General features: G+C 33.6%; 1 protein-coding gene across 2 annotated transcripts; it reads right to left on the bottom strand.

The window, feature by feature from the left end:
• Positions 1-4,182: 4,182 nt before the first annotated feature.
• On the bottom strand, positions 4,183-9,119 carry LOC134720762 (RNA-binding protein Musashi homolog Rbp6-like). Of its 2 annotated transcripts, XR_010107793.1 has the most exons (5): positions 8,934-9,119; positions 7,066-7,106; positions 6,042-6,205; positions 5,554-5,674; positions 4,183-4,585 (listed from the first exon to the last, which is right to left on the bottom strand). XR_010107793.1 is itself a non-coding variant. In XM_063583248.1 (4 exons), exons 1-4 carry the CDS (start codon positions 8,954-8,956, stop codon positions 4,556-4,558), a joined length of 258 nt encoding a protein of 85 aa, XP_063439318.1. In that variant the 5' UTR covers positions 8,957-9,118; the 3' UTR covers positions 4,183-4,555. The 2 variants fall into 2 exon arrangements, 1 of the variants encoding a protein (XP_063439318.1); XM_063583248.1 differs by lacking the exon at positions 5,554-5,674 and having other exon boundaries at positions 8,934-9,118.
• Between the last annotated feature and the right edge of the window lie 1,983 nt (positions 9,120-11,102).

Here is an 11,102-nt window from a genome sequence, read left to right as displayed (position 1 = left end):
GCACCATTCAATTCATACCCTCCAAAAAATAATTTCGCCTCGCTTCGCTCGGCTCAATTGTTTTGCCTCACTAAAATAAAATGCCTAGTTACGGCCTTGAAAATGCAAGTAGGTTTATGTGTATATGAGAATACTAAGAATATTAGTAATATATTTCATCCGAAATAATTGCGGAACAAAAGTGATGTGTGCATTGTTAATATCATATATATATGAAATTGTAACGTTAATTTTGAAAGGTACCACTGTTATATTGATTTAATATATTGAAATAAAAGATACTTTCAGTGCATCAATGGTTTATACGTTTTTTCAATTAAATATCAGCCTGATTAATCGTTTAAAAGCTTATTGGAACAGTATGGAAAATCATGTATTTAACGTTCTAAAAACGCATAAAACCCTGAAATTGGCTTACCCATTTTCAAAATAACTCTAACCTGTAGGAGAGGAGTGCCCCTCCCACACCCACCCCCTCTGGACAAAACCTTCATACGGCCCTGATAATCAATGTAACATATATATGATCCGTGGTAAAGTTAAAGTTAAAGTAATAATAATTGCACATCAGTTTCAAAACATTTGTTTGAAGTAAACTTAATTTCTTTGAATGGTTTTATATTTATCCTTTTATACTGTTACATATTTTGAAATTATTTAAAAATTAAGAAAAGATCTCCCTCATTCCCCAACAGGGGTGGATCCAGCCATTTTAAAAGGGGGTTCCAAACCCAGGGTAAAGGCGTTCCAACTACATGTCCCTATTCAAATGCATCGATCGTCTAAAAAGGGGTCCAACCACCAGACACCCTTTAGCTATACTTTAGTTTGTCCTTTTTAGATTTTTGTTTTTCATTCTTTAAATAAGCTTTGGATTTTTCAAATATTTTGTCCTCGAGCATCACTGAAAAGACATTGATTGTCGAAATGCGCATCTGGTTCAGAAAATATGTACCGTTTGTTATTACAGCCGACTATGCTCGTGACCTAGTTTTAAATTTGTGTCACTTGGTTCACAAGAGTTGTCTCATTGGCAATCCTACCTTACTTTTACATGTATATAAAGATAAGAGAATGGAATAGCATTAGGTCGAGGCAACCCTAAGCCAAGAGAACGAAAACCGATTTAGGACGTACGCACTAACAAGAGAAAAACGTAATGCTCCCTATACTATGGCGAGGTTATGAAATGGAAACGATTATACATTACATAATCTTTGCTAGCCAATGGTTACGACAGCAACACTTGGCTAGCTAAGATTACATTATATACGTTTGGAGCACTTTTCTGGATTTACCTTCATCTGAAACAACACAGTACCGAAACAGTCGAATGGATATGACCAAAAAGGACTCCGAAAAGAGTCAAATTCAAATTCATCAACTGTGACACTATTATGCCCGACAGCGAGGGTGTTGAAACGCACTTTTTGAAACTTACGCTGAAGTTTCTTTATATTTGTAAACGGGCAGTTCAGAGGATAGTTTTTTGGATGGTTAATGTTCAGTGGCATGCATTTCACAGCAATAGCAAATTGAAAATAAATAGTCGGTATATGTTTGGATGACCAATGTTTTTACCCATGAAAAAGTTATGTTGGTTCTTCCTCTTATAATAGTGGTATTTGGTGCGCCAGACAGAAATGTACTTTAAACTTTGTTATATACTTATGGCATGTATATTCCCGACGAAACAAATTCTTCATCCTTTATTCCATTTGGTACTATATACTTTTTTTACCAATTATAACACGTTTATTTAGTGGCACAGCTGAGGTATACCACCAGGTGCGGTATTTGTAGTTGCTTAAGACTGGTGGTCTATAGTACATATTTTTTCCGGTGGAATACATATTCTTAATTATCGCACAGGGACTTTCAGTTTTGAAATTCCCTTTAAGTTCAGTACTTTATGATTTTAACTGGTCTCGGGTTTTCGAGCAACTATGAAGGCATAGTTGCCTACTATCAAATTATTAAAAGAACGTTTCAAAGTGAATTTCGTCTTCAAAGTTGCAATATCCGCTTGCCCAGTACTTAAATTATGATCATTGTGCTTTAGCATTTTTTTTTTAATGATCATTGTGCTTTAGCATTTTTTTTTATTCTGGTCTTTCTTTTCATCTTATTCAACTCATTTGATGAAGTCAGTATGCTTTTTTATTCTTCCTATTTTTTTTAGTGATCAAGATTTTAACATTTGTACCCATTATGCACATTGCTGCAATGTATTAAAATAAAAATTGAATTTCAAGGGACTGTTATACGGTTTGATAAATTAGCTATAAAACCAGGTTCAATCCGCCATTTTTTACACAAGGAAATGACCTTTGCATAAAAAGTAAGGAATACGAGAAGCTATCATTTAACCAGAGGCTGTCACAACGACAGCAAACCGGATTTATTAACATTTATTTGTGTCCTGGCAATATCAGAACCATAAATGATGATTGGTGAAAGTGAAAATCGTCTATATCAAATTTGACCTCTATTTTGTCATCAGTATCGACATATTAAAATTTGAAAAGCTTAGATTGAATTCTTCGTGAGTAAATGCAACAACGTAAGGGGAAACACCATTTTACGATCTTTCAAGAACCATAACTCCTGAACGGTTCGAGTCAAAATCGTCATTATTAAACTTGACCTCCATTTAGTCATCAGTAACAACATATTAAAATTTGGGAAGCTTTGGTAGAACAGTTCATGCGTAAATGCACGGACACTACTGGAAACGCCATTTTACGATCTTTCAAGAACCATAACTACTGAACGGTAAAAGTCAAAATCATCCGATCATTATTGAACTTGACCTATATTTTGTCACCAGTAACAACATATTAGAATTTGAAAAGCTTTGGTTCACTGGTTCATGAGAAAATGCATAGACACGACTGGAAACGCAATTTTTCAATCTTTCAAGAACCATAACTCCTGAACGGTAAGTCAAAATCGCCATTATTGAAGTTGACCTTCATTTAGTTGTCAGTAACAACATATTAAAATTTTAAAAGCTTTGGTTGAACGGTTCAAGAGTTAATGCATGGACAACATTTGATTGCCGCCCTCCCAGCCAGCATCCCCAAATCAATAACAAACATTTTTGTCACAAAATCCGGTTAAAAATGACTAAGCTTTAGATTTTCCATTTTGCCAAAGGACTTTGTTCAAACTTTCTTTTTGAAACCAACTACCAGATCAAAGGATGTAGAATCTAATAAACCATACAATAGGTAGATGTGCCAAAACTAATACAGTGATATTGTTTGCCTTAAATAACTGGAGAATAAAGGCTTTTTCCCCTGGAGAAGAATCCCAATTTGAAAAAAAAATGGCTTAAAATTATTCCCAAAAAGAAATTTTTTCCCAAACAGTGCAGTCATATAGATTAGACCGTTGGTTTTCCCGTTTGAATGGTTTTACACTAGTAATTTTGGGGCCCTTTATAGCTTGTTGTTCGGTGTGAGCCAAGGCTCCGTGTTGAAGGCCGTACTTTAACCTATAATGGTTTAATTTTTAAATTGTTATTTGGATGGAGAGTTGTCTCATTGGCACTCACACCACATCTTCCTATATCTATCAGTAGTGATCGGGCATGAATAGAAACTGAAAAACACTCATTTAAACATTTTTCATGCCTAAAATGACTATGTGCAGATTTGAGGGTCTATTTATGTATCATCGCTGACAATAAGGGGTCTTATTTCAAATGAGGGTTTACCTCTTGAAAAGGGGTCTGCAAAATGAAGTTCCAGTCAAATCATGGTTTATTATAAATTTCCCAATTTGATAAAAATGACGCATATTTTCCCAATAAAAAAGGGTAGAGGTAGTTTTGAAAAAAGCCAACAATATCACTGTAATATAATTGCACAACAAATATTATTCTATATTCTCAAATGCTTCTTTAACACTAAACACTATTCAAAACAAGTTAATGCCACGAGAAACAGCACATACCAACCAGTCTCTGGACTGTAAAATGCAAGTTTGTGTAAAAGTTTACAAGCTTTGTTAGTATTCTGTGTTAAACAGAGAACTGAAAATACTTTTACAAATTTGATTCTGATATTCAACTGTGATGATCCTGCATCAGCCACAAACTGAGTATGTTTATAGTTCATTCCAATGCACTTCATGTCAAACGCATTAATTGAGGAGCACAAATAATAACAAGTCAAGTTTATTTACATTTACAATTTACTTCTTCTGAAGGCAATGATACAACAAATGAAAATACAATAAAATGAAACATGAGAATGAAGTTTGGGTCCTCTTATCGACTAGCATTTAGCCATGACAGTGTGTCCACTTGACCAATTTTAAGTTGAAGACAAGAATTTACACATGATTTACTAACTTGTGCGTATAAAAAATTGAATGAACTTTTTTTAAAAACAAAATATACCTCACGACACAAATGTTAAATCAAAGATATTCTCTCAAAGAATCATGACCCCTCCCCCCAAATAGATGACAAGATGTCCAATATGAAATGATGTGTCCATGTCAGCTGTATGATGTATTTGTATCAGCTTATCAACTCCAGTCAACACTAGTTCTTATTGCAAGGCCTGGCATTAATCTGAAACGAGGAAAAAATTAAATTAGACATTGTCAAAATAGTTGAAGTCTTCCGGACTTGAGATGAATAACTATTGACTCTTATTCTGTTCACTCTGGGGCATTTTGTAAATGCTGGATAGATTGGATTTTGTTCACATGAACATGATAAAAAGAACACCACAAAAACCACTTGATTCTCTGACATGATAATAGTTGCTTGTTACCTAATTGAACCACTGTGAGACTAAAGTGCTGTCAAGGAACTTCAGAAAATTTCATTAATCAACCAACTAAAGAGGATGAAGTGGATTGAAAGATACTAGTTAATAATAAAATTTAAAAAAAAAATGAAGAGTGCAAGACCATAATAGTAGACATATTAACTTTTACCTATCTGGGATATCTCCACCCTCTCCCCAAAGAGCAAGAAAAGCGTTTTCAATATACCACATGTATACAAATTACAGACAATCTCTCAAGCAAACAAAAATAACCTTTAAACATGAAAATAGATCAGAACTTCTGCTATACTTGTTGAAAATTGAGGATAAAAAAGGAAAGGTATTAATAGGGAATAGAGAAGCACATTGAAGCCCATCACCTTTCAAAAGCAATGTAATGGTGGAGACAGCAATTCTTGTCAAAATTATCCGGACAAGCGGACAGGCATTGCTGTTACATGCGTTAAGGGTATGATGTCAGAGAAGCAAGCAATTACAAATTCACCATTTCATTTCTAAACGCTAATATTGAGACACACACTTAATGCTTGCAAGAAAACGGTGTTCCATTTCCTTTTCATGAATAATACATGTTCTGTACAAAACCAATCATTCTGTTATTACATGTTGATTCTATTCTTTTACTAGATATAATTATAACCAATAGAAAAAAAAAGTATTAATTTTAAAATTTATCTTTTAAAGTGTAAACAGCCAGTTAATATTCAAGATCAAGTCCATAATCTTAAATTAACACGACCTTTACCCTTTGCTCTGCATTTTTTGAGGTGTTGCTGTTTAACCTCTTACACATAGCAATATTTCCACCTTATGCCCTGTTCTTGGTCTCTCCTCCATTACAGGTATGTAATCCTTTAGTGGAACACCTATATAATAGTAATCAATTTGTTCTAACTTTCTCTGATACTGCAACAAACTTGACGGATATTCACACTATCTACTGTAAATTGTGTTTGCAGTTAACTTCAGAGCAACTAATTATTACTTCTTAAAGATCAAAATCCACTGTATAGTTTGTAGTATGTATCAGTCCCGTCATAAATAAAATACTTCTCATTGAAAACCAATTTCATTCAAAATTCTCAAGGGAAATTGAACAAGAATAATTCACATTTACAGAGTATTTAATTCATTTTACAGGAAACTTTACAATATTATATAGGTGATCTGAAAACTTCCTTTTTGCTTTACAAATCACTGTATGCATGTACATGTATATTATCTAACATTTACCTCTCGGCCATCAATCTTGTGTCCTTGGTCTATGACTTTGGATACACAGTTTGGGTCTTGGAATGTTACAAAGCCAAAACCTCTGGATCTTCCTGTTTGTCTATCCATGATCACAACAGCATCAGTGACATTTCCAAATTGATTGAAGTAGTTCCACAAACTGTCTACAAAATATGAAAACAAGATTTACTCAATTATATTATATCAACTATTTACAATTATTGCTCTAATATCGAAACCGGTTTAATATAAAATAAATAGTTACACATGTGTCTCCTCCCATGAAATTAGTGTAGACAAAATTTTACATTTTTGGTAAAAAATAAATTGCATCAGTACATATTTAAGTAATATAATAAAATTGAGAATGGAAATGGGGAATGTATTAAAGAGACAACAACCCGACCATAGAAAAAACAACAGTAGAAGGTCACAAACAGGTCTTCAATGTAACATAATAATAATAATAATAAATTCTTTATTTAAAGAGGGTAAACACAGTTAGTTACAATCACTAATCTTCCCTGAGGCCCTCATATACATGTATGCAATACAAGTAAAAACAAAATGATAATAATAAGAGAAAAAAAAAAGAAAACGGGAAATTCCCGCACCTGGAGGCGTCCTTCCAGATCCAACTATGCTTTCATTAAAGTGATAAAATCTGGGGGCTCAAACAATTAAACTGTCATCAAGAGTTAAAAATTTTAAATATAAAATTCATTCGAATTTGATATCGAAAACATCCTGCACATGTCATGCCTTAAAACTTGACAACTAAATACTCCCAAAAATATCTCGTCATATCTACATGTATATAAATATTCTTTAAACATCTTATATATCTTTATTTACCAAAGTCATTAACAACTATGGGAATACAACATATGTATACATAGATAGAAGAAATTAATGTGTGAAATACAACATGTTTGATCTTATAAACATGTATGGTACATTGCAATATAATTTCCAACAATGTCAAACAAAGATCTTTCAAATACCAGTCCAACTAAATACTTACCATTATCTGTTTCCCAGCTCAGGTTTCCAACAAAAAATTTACTGAAAAAATACAAAATAAAATTTATAAACACAAGTTAATGGGAGCAATTATGCACTTAAATCTTGCTTCAAAATTTTCAGATTTAAATGTTGCATCAATCTGACATGTCAATGTTTTGAGTTTAAACTGAAATATATACCTTTTAACATATAACCATGCACAGATCAGATCAACATACTGTTGGAATTCGACAAAATACTTTATAGAGATAACTTAAACTTATACAGATCGATTTGCAGTGATATTGTTTGCCTTAAATTGGTTGAGAATAGGCTTTTTCCCCGGAGAGGAATCCCAATTTAAAAAAAAATGGCTCAAAATTATTCCCAAAAAGACAGATTTTTTTCCCAAACAGTACAGTCTCAGTAGTAATTATGCATGGATACAAACAGAAATAAAGGGCTGCACTTTAGCGCATGATACGCCTGTTGCTCTTTAAACTTGTCTTTTATGCTTTAAATGAACTTATATGATCAACTATGATACCCCCCCCCCCCCAAATAATAAATAAAAATGCACAAAAAAATTTGCACTATTTAGGCTACCTCAAATTTAACTATTAAGTTTGTTTTCTTTATTTTTTTATCCAAATATAAAATTTTGTGAAAGTGTTAGTTATTGTCCCAAAATTGGAAAAATCCCCCTTTTTTATGCATAAAAATTGAAAGGAAGCTTACATCAATAGATATAAACAATTCACCAAAGTTTCATGGACATTGGTGAAAGCCTTTTTAAGTTATTGTCCGAAGTGTTAAAAATCACCCTTTTTTTAAGAATAAAGCGCCACAAATCCAAAACTTAAAATCTGAAATGTATAAAAATTGAAAGGGAGCTTACGTCAATAGATATAAACAATTCACTCAAGTTTCATGGAAATTGGTGAAGGTGTTTTAGAGTTACTGTCCGAAGTGTGGACGACGGACGGACAACGGTATACCATAATACGTCCCGTCCCAGGCGTATAAAAACATTTATTTAAACAAAATGCATAAAACAGTTTTTAAAATGACTGTGCATAATGCCATTTAGGGCTATTTATGTATCATCACTGACAAAATGGGGTTTTATTTTAAAGCAGGGTTTGACTCTTGAGAATGGGTCTGAATTGATTTTTTAGTCAAATTCATGGTTTATTTTCAAATTTGATGAAAATGACGCGTATTTTCCCCAAAAAAAGGAAAAAGCCAACAATATCACTGATTTGACATAAACATGCATTTCAAGTTTTATGAATCTAGTCAATACAACTTTTCGCTATTAGTCCACAAGTATTGGGCATCAAGAGTTTCGAAAAAAAATAGGAAATTACTCCCCAGTATTAGGAAGAACAAGGGATGAAGTCGGCCATTTTAGACAAACAGTAATTATATTTTTTTGCAACATTGTTTAATGTCTGAATTACCGGAACAGCGCCAACATTATACTTGATCATAAACTATATTAGATAAATTGTCGTCTTATTACCGCGTGTTCCATAAAACATGCTTTTTAAGAAATGAAACTTTCAATTTAAGGCGTGTACATGTACCTCATACACGTGCGTATCGGCACAATTCATAAATTAAAAAAAAATCATTAATAAAAGCAATCGCGAGCTTAAATAAAGCAAAATCTTACAAGCAAATGGCATTCAGATTTAAAATATAGAAACTAAAATTTTAGATGGCATATTAATTCAAAGATGTCGACGGATTCTGTTACAATATGTTTCCTTTGTTAACTGTCGCGTCATCCTGCGCACTTGAAATTCTATTTGCAAAAACATTAAAATTGATTAGGAAGGAAAAAGAAATTAGTTAATATAATGCTGTTTAACATTTACTTACCCTGGATCGTCTCTACCGGCCATTATTGTTTAGTATTTCTTTTGAGTGGTATCAAAGCAAAAAAGAAGCGTGCGTCTTCTTCAATGGATGGCTGAAAAGGACAGAATTCGGAAGACTTCGTGAATTTCCGGTAATGTTGTCACCATCAAGTTCTATTGAGATCGTTCATGGGCTAGATCAACAAGAAAACCACTAAATACCACATGATACTTTTGAGTAGATATACAAAAACGTAATGGAAATATCAATGTTAAACTAAATAAAATATGTCCGCGATTTAGGTCTGGTAAAATTTGACGTGTATTCAATAAATTGTCTAACAGTTTAAACATTTTATTGCTTTTTGGGAGTGCCTCCCACTTTATGAAAATTTCTGGATTCAGTGGCGGCCATGATCATGCGACAGTCACTGTTCAGTGCCTTCAGTGGGGCTGGACATTGGTGGTTTCTTTCCCTTTTATCAGAAAATTCTAAAGTTTCTGTGCTTGAGTTTTTGTGATTACAATTGTTTAAAAGGTAGCTTTTTACCATTTCCGGTGATTGCAGCCTTAATGTTATCGGTCTCTAATCCCACACCTGCATGGCATTGCCAGTCATATAATATCCGGCATATTGTCTCTTTAGGGGAAAGGAGCCTCGGTGACCGAGACTGAGTGGCATAAGTATTTACCAGTATAATCACTGCTAAGTCAACACTGAGGTTGTGAGTTCGAATCCCTCTCGTACGGGTGTACACAACTCCAATATTAATTGACTAGGATTGTCAGTTTTCCTATCGAAGGTCGGTGGTTTTCTCCGTGCACTTCGGCTTCCTCCATTAATAAAAACTTGCAGCTACATGTACGAAATAGCCCAAAATCGGTGCCTAAAAGTGGCGTTTAACCCCTTTTTTTTTAAAGAATGAAATACATTAGAATAGAAATTGTAATTATGTGTCACGGTAGTTCATTCATGTCAGCCAGACTGCTTTTTTTTGTTATCTAAATAATGACTTATATTGCAGTGTATTGTGCTTTTTGAGAGCCCAATTAATGGAAATAAAACTTTACATCTTCTTTTTCTTCCATACAAAACTAGTATATATATTTGTTTAGGGGCCAGCTGAAGGACGCCTCCGCCTCCGGGTGCGGGAATTTCTCGCTGCATTGAAGACCTGTTGGTGACCTTCTGCTGTTGTCTGCTCTATGGTCGAGTTGTTGTCTCTTTAACACATTCCCCATTCCCATTCTCAAATTTATAGTGACATGTTTCCGGTTAATATTGATCAATGGCCGGTTTTTAAACAATGATAAACCTGGACGTGGATATTATCATTTCTCATTATTTAAGGATTTAAGACGATTGGTTTTGGTATTGTTATCTTTCTCGTATAAAAAAGATTCATACTCTATTTCGACTAATCTGAGAATTAATTAACCCGGCTTTCAACTCGAACTGCAACTTCTGTAAATATAGACAAGGCAGCAAATAATGTAGTGGTAGTGTGACGCATATACTACACGAAAGTTCTTCAAAACGAAATTATCAATTCCTCTACATTCAGGTCAGTGCGCACCACAGAGAGTCAAATCGTTAACAAGCATACCACTGCCACTACCCGGCTTAAAGCATCTTCCGAACATTTGAAAGTCCCTACCATGTACTGGTTACCGAAATTACACAAAAAAAACCATTTAAATTCCGTTTCATCTCCGCTTCGAGTAAGTGTTCTACTACTAATCTATCAGTGCTTCTAACTACCTCCCTTACTAATATCAAAGATCTGGTTATTAACTTTTGTAATGAAGCTTATGAAAATAATGGTATTTATTATTTTTGGAGTGTTAAAAATTCTTTAGAGGTTTTAGATAAAATACATGCTTTCAATGGTCCTTACAATTCTGTTGACAGTTATGAATTTTCTACTCTGTACACTACACTTCCACACAATCTTATAAAGAAAAAGTTTTTGTATTTGATAAAATGGTCTTTTGAAAAATCTCATTGTAATTTTATTTGCTGTAAGTCGTTTAAGGCCTTTTCTGTGACGAAAAAGGAAAGTATGCTAGATACACTTACTGGAAATGTGAGGATATGATTGAAGCTTTAGACTTTCTGCTAGATAACATTTATGTACGTTTCGGCGACAAAGTGTATCGTCAGGTAGAAGGTATTCCTATGGGCACCAAC

The sequence above is a fragment of the Mytilus trossulus genome, chromosome 1, assembly GCF_036588685.1.
Source record: "Mytilus trossulus isolate FHL-02 chromosome 1, PNRI_Mtr1.1.1.hap1, whole genome shotgun sequence".
NCBI lineage: Eukaryota > Metazoa > Mollusca > Bivalvia > Mytilida > Mytilidae > Mytilus > Mytilus trossulus.
Note: the sequence above shows the minus strand (reverse complement) of the source record. Positions and strands in the feature narration are given on the sequence as shown.